Here is a 9,738-nt window from a genome sequence, read left to right on the forward strand (position 1 = left end):
AGCTAGTATTATATTCTAATTTACAAAGTACTATATCATCTACCTCCTAAATATTTCTTTAATTGACTCCCTCCTTTTTCTTCCAATGTCACTGCCATAAACCAGGCCCTGCCCCATATTACTAAGGTCACCATAACATACCAGTCGTCTTGACACCAGCCTTCAGCCCTCTGGTCCTCCCATTTTCAATGATGGCAGATGGAACTTTCTTTTAAAAACTGCATCAACTGAATTCCCTGTTTAAATCGTTTATGAGAATACTGCCACCTTTGGGAGAAATCAGAACCGCATTTTATGGGACCTCATCTACCTCTGCAACCTTCCCTCCCCTCTCCTGACTCCCTGGGAGAAAGATGCCTTCTATTGCAGCCACATTCAATTGCTCTGATTTTCTAGACTTGACCAAGCTCTCTCACTTGTAGTTCTTTACACCAATATATTCCCTGTATCTGGAAAGCCTTAACCGAATTTCTAGTTGTTCTTCATGACTGAGATCAGGGCCACATCCTTTCAGTACCAGACATTTAAAAGAAAAATATCTTGCATACTTAATAAAACTCAAATGCTTCTTTTTTTCCTTTATAATTGTCACATCTCAGACAACTTCTCTGGCCTTCTGTCCATTCTTCAGTCTGGGTTAGGGGACCCTCTCCTGCACTCACTTGATATCTGATACCAAGAGTTTTCTGTGGAGGCACAAGGACCCCAGGGTTGGAACTGTTTGTTTACCTGCTTGAGTTACTCATTATACTGTGCACGTGGGCTTCTCTTTCATCTCTGTAGTCCTAGACTAGCAGCGGGCCAGACATCCTGCAAATATTTATAGATATGAAATATCTCCCTTGTTAAATACTTCTCAGCCTTTCCAAATCACTTTACTTCATCCCCAATGACTCTAGAGAATAGGAAGGGGTAAGAATATTTCTGGAGTCACCAAAGGTGGTGTTGTTGACTGTAAGGAAAGCTGTGAACTCAAGTGGCCTGGGTTTTGGTCTTAACTCTACTACTAGCTCTGCCAATCCTTCTACCTTTATGGAGTTCTGCTTCCTTATATATTGTAAAAAGGGATTGGGCTATGATATATTTTTTGTTCCTTCCAGTCCTGACATTTTATGATTTAAAAATACACCGTTTTTAGAAGAAAAAAAATGCACACTTTTAATTAGCTGCAATTCTAAAATTCTAAACATCCATTTGGAGAGATTATTATTAAAACAAACAAACAAACAAACAAAACAAGTGGAAGAGAGACTGGGTTGGTAGTCACTGGATATCAGTGTAACCACTCAGAGGGAGACTGCTGTAGTCTTCTATACTATGTTCTCCCAGATCTGGCTAAAGACTATATTTCATAGTCTCCTCTGCAGCTAGGGCCATCTAGCTGATTCTGGCCTGCAGAAAGTGATGTTGGAATTTCTGGTCTATGGCATTACAGGAGAGTGACTTTTCTTTCCACTTTCCTGCTGGTTGGACTGTGAGAAATGGAAGATTCCTCCTTTGGAAGTTGAATGTTGAGCATGGCAGAGCTACAAGACAGAAGCAGCCTGGTTCTCCAGCACCACCAACCAGCTATAGCTGTTCTGGAGTTTTACGTAAGAGAGAAATAGATTCCTTGTTTAAGCCATGGAGGTTTAGGATTTCTTTGTCATAAAAAAACCAAGAAACAAAAATACAGAAACAAAACAACCCAATAGTATCCTTACTAAAACTGAAACTAAAATCGTTTACTACTTTCAAAGTACACTGGAAAAAAAAAAGAGCAAAGCTATAATTATGTTGAAGAGAAACACTTAGAAGTTTGCTTCAAACTTTCATAAAATAATCTTTTAGGAAATTTACGGCATTACCCAGAACAAGACCCCAAAGCTTCATATTCTGCATTCTACTATATCATAAAGAAGCTAATGTCTAGAGGCGGATTGAGAAGCCATTTATTTAGCAAAGCAAATTATAATCCAATAAACAAGTTATTTACTGACTGATCGTAATGAAAACTCTAAAACAAGTCACCAAAAGCGTTTTTATTTTTTGTTCAGTCATTCCATTTACAAAGACAGAAAAAAATAATGCTTTTGTAGCTCACACAATATAAGCTGGGAAGTTATGAAGCATTGACATCCTTTGCTGCTTTCTGGGGTTGGAAGTGACTATGCTTAATGGTATTACCCAGAAAGTACCTTGGTACCATAAAATAAAGGGTCCATTATCAGATTGGGCTTCAAGGACAGTGGAGCCCAGAAGCATTTGAAACACTCATCTTTCTGCTAGCTTGGGAAGTGCTGACCCCCATGGAGTACCGTCTGCCTGTGAGTTTCGGTAGAGGAGTAGAGAGCTACAGCACTGGTGTCTTTAACAAGCAAAGCAGGAGGCCCCCAAACACAGAACATACCGCGGGGAAAAAAGCTTTGGGCATAATGAGCTGATAAGCAATCAGCACTTAGGGGCTGTACGTTGAGCTAATGCATAAGGAAAACTAAAAATATTCTACTATTAACAAGGGACAAGAGCTGGAAGTTCCAGAAGGCACTGAAGAACTATTCTATTAACTACACACTAACTTGTGGGGAACGTTCATAACCAGCCTTAGAACCCAGGTCATGTCCTTTTTAGTTCCTAATGCCCCCAAATGTAGAGCACATATTTCAACCTATCATTCATGAACTGAGATGGCCTTTTCCTGCTTTAGGCCCTTACTATGAATGGGACCTGCTTGCTTTGTTTATTCAAGGTGTTCAATGCTGAATGAAGCTCTCTAGCTCTCTCACCTGACTAGATCGGGTTTCAGGACTGAGGATAACTCAAAGAGAGGCAGGAAAATCAGAGTTTAATGATAGAGGCCTTGAAAGCCATGCAGAGTATTCTGCCTTTGATGTAGTTGACAATGGGGAGCCTGAGTAGGTCTTTGAGCAAGAGAGTGATGTGATAAAAAGCCTTATTTTAGTAAGCTCTTCAGTATGAGAAAGGACTAGAGACAGGAAGAGCAGTTAGAGAAAACTACCTTAACTCAGACTGCGATGAAAACAAAAGCATAGATGTGGCTGGTGGTCATTACAAGGGAGAGGATAGCACAAATGGGCTACTTTTCACAGGAACAGAAGGAACCAGAAATGCATTTCTTTTTCAGGAGTGAAATAATGGGAATATTTGAAGACATGGAATAAAACTCGTTAAGTATGCAAACAGTGAAGAATAAAAAAGGTCAAACCAAGAATTTACCATCCAATCAGGACCCTTCTCAGTTGGGAAGGAGGCACTGCCTATGACTACAGCAGAGCAGCAGCTGCAAACAACCCCAGGCTGGTCCTGCGGAAAGGGGACTTATGTCCATCATATCTGAAAAGAGCCTTAACTACCAAGGTAGACGGTAACTCAGATTCACATGATCAGCTCTGATTTCTTTGCTCTAGACCTAGGTTTCTAAAAGCTCAGAGCAGTCAAAGGAAGCCACAATTAGGATATAAAAGAACGAGAAACTGTTCTTAACAGAGAGGTGGGGGAATAGCCAGAGAGGTAAGGTTGAAAACAAATATGATGTCCCTGGGTTTGAAACTGCTCTACTGAGTCACTGTATTTCTCACGATTTTTTTGTCTTCAGCATGCCACACCAATGTGCAGTCTCTTTGCTTATAGGATTTCAAGGACCAAACTACTTCTTTTTTCTCTTGAGATGGAGTCTTGCTCTGTCACTTAGGCTGGAGTGCCATCTTGGTTCACTGCAACCGCTGCCTCCCAGGTTCAAGCGATTCTCCTGCCTTAGCCTACTGAGTAGCTGGGACTACAGGTGCATGTTACCATGCCTGGCTAATTTTTGTATTTTTAGTAGAGATGGGGTTTCACCATTTTGGCCAGGCTGGTCTCGAACTCCTGACCTCAGGTGATCCACATGCCTTGGCCTCCCAAAGTGCTGGGATTATAGGCGTGAGCTACTGTGCCTGGCCCCAAATTACTTTAAAAAAAAAAATCTTACTTTTTTCAAGTCTACTTCTTTAAATTGTCATATCCTGTTTCCATGGATGACAATTGACTTGTGGACAAGTAACCATAAGTGGGGCCATAAGCACAGCACAGGTGTGGCTAACCAGTACATAACAGCTGCCTAGTGGGTGATACTCAGCCCTGCTCATACCTATGGTCATGGGAAAAAGTGTATGCCATTCATCAAAGTGGCTTCCTTGAGACACGAAGAAGAAGGGGGAAGAAACTCCCAAGACATGAGAGGCATCTTCAATAAGTGCAGGGCTGTCATGAGAAAAAAGGAGTCCATGAAACTTTGCCAGCAGACCCAGGATAAGCACATTACTTGATTCCCGTCCCAAGAAGCAACCATGATTGCAGAAAGCCAGTTCTCTGCACCCTCAGCCTACATACAGCAGGGCTGGATGATCAGGATTGGCAAGGCCATAACAAGGATGTTCACCTCTCCTTTTTGATCATTGAGATCTTCTATCAGCCCTCAGGAATCTGTTCATCTCATACAGCAGGTATCCCCAAACCCCTGGCACAGACTGGTTCCAGTTGGTGGCCTATTAGGAACCAGGCTGCACAGCAGGAGGTGAATGGCAGGCTAGCGAGCAAAGCTTCATCTGTATTTGCAGTTGCTCCCCGTCACTTGCATTTCTGCCTGAGCTCTGCCTCCTGTCAGACCATCAGTAGCATTAGATTCTCACAGGAGTAAGAATCCTATTGTGAACTGCACATGCAAGGGATCTAGGTTGCATGATCCTTACAAAAATCTAATGCCTGATGATCTGTCACTATCTCCTATCACCCCCAGATGGGACCACCTAGTTTCAGGAAAACAAGCTCGGGGCTCCTACTGATTCTTATAGTGAGTCCTATAATTATTTCATTATATATTACACTGTAATAAAAATAGAAATTAAGTGCACAATAAATGTAATGCCCTTGAATCATTCTGAAACCATCTCCTGCCACTGTCTGTGGAAAAACTCTCTTCCGCAAAACCAGTCCCTGGTGCCAAAAACGTTGGGAACTGCTACCGTACAGCACTTACACATTGTATAGTAATTTGATGTGTGAGCAATAATCTCTACTAAACAGCAAGCTATCAGAGGGCATTCACTCTGTTGGTCAAGTTCTCAGCACACAATAGGCATCCAAACAATACTTACATGAATAAAGGCACGCAATCACAGCTACTTTCTGTGCTACTTTTGTTCTCTCTCTCTCTCTCTCTCTCTCTGTGTGTGTGTGTGTGTGTGTGTGAGAGAGAGAGAGAGAGAGACAATAGAAAGTGTCTTTTCTCTTCTGTTTTCTATCCCTTGTGGGCCCTGCATGCTTTTCTAATAACGATTCACTATCAATGACTCATCATCACCCTGGAGAAGATGACCAAGATTAAACTTCCAATTTTACCTATATAATTTCTTTTCCTTTATTGTTCTATCAGTTCCCCAAACAAGATGAAATCTTACAGTTTTTCTTAAAGGCAGTTCTTCTCTATGCCTGAATAAGTGGCAGAGTGAGAAGTACAGTGGTGGAGTCAGGCAGAGCTGGGTGAGAATGCCAAGTGTGTCCTTGAGTTAGCCCTGAACTTGGGCTACCTGGACTTTACTTCATTTAGCCTATTTGTAAAGTGAGGATAACAAATGCATAAGGTTGTTGTTTGAATTATTAATGCTTTTATAAATGCTTATATGAAGTCTTGGTAAGCATTTTACCATCCTGTTAAGTTCTTACTAAGTACCAAGAACCATGCAACATCCATGCTATTCTTGAATCCTCCAGCAACTTGGTGAGGAAGGTCTAATATTGCCTCCATTGTTCTAGATAAGGAAACTGAGGTTTGAAGAAGCTTAATAACTTGCCTAAGATAAATTATTATCTTAGGAGCTACTAAATGTGGAAAAGCAAAAGTTGACATTGAGGCACTTAAAAATTTAAGACTTATGCTATGTTGATGCATGAAGAAGGCACTCAATAAGTAGTTTTCAAAAATCATAGCCATGTTAGTTCTACAATTTTGCCAGAATTTATTGTTACTGCCTGAGAACTCTCTTTTACACACACACACACACACACACACACACACATATATATATATATATATATATAAAACACTACTCTAATTTTCTGTGATGCGGAAGATTCATATTTTTTTGGTTTCAATATCACAGTATAAAAAATAACCAGCTCTGCTTTTGGGAAAACAAGGAGATGAGGGAGAAAAAGAGAACACAGAATGACGTTCGCTTGCATAGGGGTCTCACTTACTGATGGACATTTGTTTACCCCAGAAATGTTTGACTTGGCATTTGTAACCCCTGACACCCTTGAGATAAAGTACCAATAAATATAATTGAAGTCACTATTTTCCACTTTGCTTCATTCCTTTTCTATGCATTTAAACATGTCTTGTAAATGTTTAATATAGTTGTCAAAAAAAGGCACTAGCTTTTGTCATCAGATTTTCTTGTAGTCTTTCTACACATTTTAAGTTTTTAATCTTTATGGGTACATAATACACACACACACACACACACACACACATATGGGGTATATGAGATGTTTTGACACAGGCACGCAATGTGAAATAAGCACATCATAGAGAATGGGGACTCCATCCCCTCAAGCATTTATTCTGTGTTGCAATAATCCAGTTACACTGTTGGTCATTTTAAAATGTACGATTAAATTATTATTTACCATAGTTATCCTGTTGTGCAACCCAATGGTAGGTCTTACTCTTTCTAATATTTTAAAATGACCATTGATTATCCCTATCTTGCCCCCATCCTCCACTACCCATCCCAACCCATTTTTTTTTCTGAGACACTTAAATTTGCCATTTACTAAGCATCTATTACACACTTGGCACTATCCAATTGTCAGTAGTCTATGTCTAAAGAGGACTATGCTCATTAGCTGCTCTCAGGAGGCATGCTAGTCTGCCCTGCATGTGCTATTTTTTATTCATAATCAGGGTCCTGCAAATGATAATCACATATTATTAGATTCTATGAAGACCTACAAAAATATTTTTACATGAATGCAAGAAATAGGGCTGCCCATCATTAGTAACAAAAAACAAAAGAAAAATTATTATGGAATAAAAATGAGGTGGCTCAGAATAACTTTGAGCAGGCGAAACCAGCCAAAAATACTGCTAAATACTCTTCTACCACGTCTTCCCATCAGATTCTTATTCACCAGAAGGCTGAACTTGCAGAAAGTAGTTTTGGAGCAAACAAAGCAAAACATTCTCAAACCTGAGCAGCATTTCTGTCTTTGGTGATGAGAGAATGACGTATCTAATGAAGGCAGGTTAAAATATCCTATTTTTGACAGTGAATATGCTCAGAAATGTTTTTGCTTTTAAAAAAGTTCTAGGCTTCTATTGCAATGGATGAGTGAGGCTCGCTTCTTTTCATTCTTTCATCTTTTTCTTCCCTCCTACTTTTAGACATCTGGTAATTTATACATTTGGGATTAACTTATGTAGCAACTAAAGAGAAAATAGCAATGGTTACAGTCATTGCTGAAAGCAGAGAAGATAATGAAGCTTTTCCAGAAGGGTTTCAGTCACTACAAATTCTATATGAAAAGGGTTGCTACCATTGGCCTCATTTCCTCTGCAGGGTGGTGCTTAGGGAAGGGTGCACACCTGCTCAGCTGAAGCAGGCCTGGTAAGTTATCACGGAAGAGTGCCACACGTTGAAATAATTACGCACGTAGCCACAGCTGAGTGGAGGAGTGAGGTCCTAGGTCACACAGGCGTGTCTAAATCTGTGATATATGTTTATCATCTGACCCGACATCAGCCAGGAGAGTCAGAATTAACTCCTCCACAACTCGAGCCTGCACCAGCAGTCTTTAAACACAAGCTTCTTTTTCCAGATCTCTAAACGGGTCACAAATTATTGGAGGTAAAGCTGGGATCTTTTATGTCCAGGCCAAAAGGCAGCCCTGGGATGTTGACTCCTTTCTGTTCCTCTCAGAAATACTGGGGAGGAAAAGTCTGTGATCATATTACCATCTATAGTCCTTCCCCACCTCAGCCAGAAGCTCCATTCCATCCTGCCTCCCCTAAAACTGAGGGCATGTTTTGAAAGTTTCCTCTCTAAGCACTGTATTCAAGGGAACCCTAAAGGCAGTACCAAGATTCTTTGGGAGAGAAAGAGAAATGCAATTTTTTTCCAGGGTCACACTTATAAATTCTCCTTTACACTATTTCTAAAAAGAACTACTTAGTTTTAAGACACTGTATACTACCTTGTCATGATCCAGATCTATGTGAAAACTTTTATGTGCTGATTATTGACTGAGCCTATTTAAAAAGATTTAAGACACTGAGTTTACTCCTCTGTAAAAAGGAATTGAACTAGAGGAACTATTTAAGGTTTTTCCAGCTCCAAAATGCAGGCAAACCCAGATTCAAAGAACGACCCCCTGTGTATGTGAGCAAATCACATGCTGTCTATACCACAGCAAGCCTTCAGGATAATAAAAATGTGCATAGTAACACACGGCTTCCAGCCCTCTGCGTCCTGACGAAAGGCATATAGAAAGCATGCTAACCTACAGAGGGGTGAAAAAAACTGATTGTTTTACTCCTGTGTTTTTCCTTCAGAAAAACTATCTGTAATTTTACAGTTGACTACTTTTATTCTGGTTACTTTGAGTTGAATCATTTGCAGTGCTCAGATTTAAAAATCTAATAACCACTCTACAGACTAGCATAGACTAAAAAAAAGAAAAAAAAATCAGTTCTTAAACTTAACCACTGGTGAATTTCAACCCACTGCTCCTACATACAATTGTAAAGGAAAGGCTTAGTTTTCAGGTCATAATTCCTGTGGGACAACAGCATCACCAAGCATCAACCAAGGCAAACACTGCAAATACTGGCCACAGCTACTCCAAAGACAGAATTCCCATTCAATCCTGGGTTCACAGCTGATGTTGGCACATGAAAAAGAGTATGAAAAGCCAGACTGGAGCCCACCACATTCTCTCAGTGAGCTAAAGCCAAGAGCAGAGAGCTGTGTGTACATTTTATATAGGGGACTGAGAAAGTGTGCAGATTCACTCAGAGACCCCAAGTCAGAAAAAGGGAGGCACACTCCAGAGTAAACCAGCCCCAGATCCAAATCAAAGCTGTGTAGGGCATGAACGTTGCTCCACTTACCCAGCATAGCGGTTGTTATAAAGGTGGCTGTGCCCCGGTTGCAGAATCTTCAAAAAAAGCCAGCAAAGAGGCAGGAAAGCAGCTGTCTGGCCCCTGCGCTTCCCGAGACACTTCATAATGTCAAGAAGAAAGGAGTTGAAAGTTACTTAAGCAGCCACCCGAGGCTGGAGGTGGCTCGCAGCACCCCCTACACACTGCACACGTTCTCTGGGAAGGGGGTGAGTGAGGAGGGTTGAGAGTGAGCAAACTGTGACACTTCTCTCGAGCTACAAGGGGGAAAAAAAGTTTAAGCAGCTGAGAAAGGGAAGTTGCTATTACGACTTGGTCTTGGGACAAGCAGCAGCAGCAGCGGCAGCAGCTGAGCCTGATCTTTAATCAGGCTCCCCTGGAAAGGGCTGGGCCTCCCTGGTGCTGACTCACGGCACGGGTTCTCTGGGTGCTGATTCCTTTGGGTGACTCCTCTCTGCTTTTGTTTGTTTGCTTTCTCAACTTGAGGCCCCTCACTTTTTTGTGCAAACTTGCTTTTTCTACTACATTCTTCAGCATGAGAATCCTACCTAATTGCAAACGATTTGTCTGATGATGGGCTA

At 41.0% G+C, this 9,738-nt stretch overlaps 1 protein-coding gene across 2 annotated transcripts in view; it reads right to left on the reverse strand.

Annotated features, from left to right (window-relative positions):
- Nucleotides 1-9,495, reverse strand: part of CPA6 (carboxypeptidase A6) — a 331,259-nt gene extending 321,764 nt beyond the window's left edge. The window contains exon 1 of one of the 2 annotated variants that reach the window (XM_003942899.4): nucleotides 9,149-9,472. In XM_003942899.4, coding sequence (XP_003942948.1) covers nucleotides 9,149-9,264 — 116 coding nt within the window. In that variant the 5' untranslated portion in view covers nucleotides 9,265-9,472. Of the gene's footprint in view, nucleotides 1-9,148 lie in introns of both variants that reach the window. The other variant, XM_074386629.1, reaches the window with a different exon arrangement.
- Nucleotides 9,496-9,738: the final 243 nt, after the last annotated feature.

The sequence above is a fragment of the Saimiri boliviensis genome, chromosome 15 (assembly GCF_048565385.1).
Source record: "Saimiri boliviensis isolate mSaiBol1 chromosome 15, mSaiBol1.pri, whole genome shotgun sequence".
Lineage (NCBI taxonomy): Eukaryota > Metazoa > Chordata > Mammalia > Primates > Cebidae > Saimiri > Saimiri boliviensis.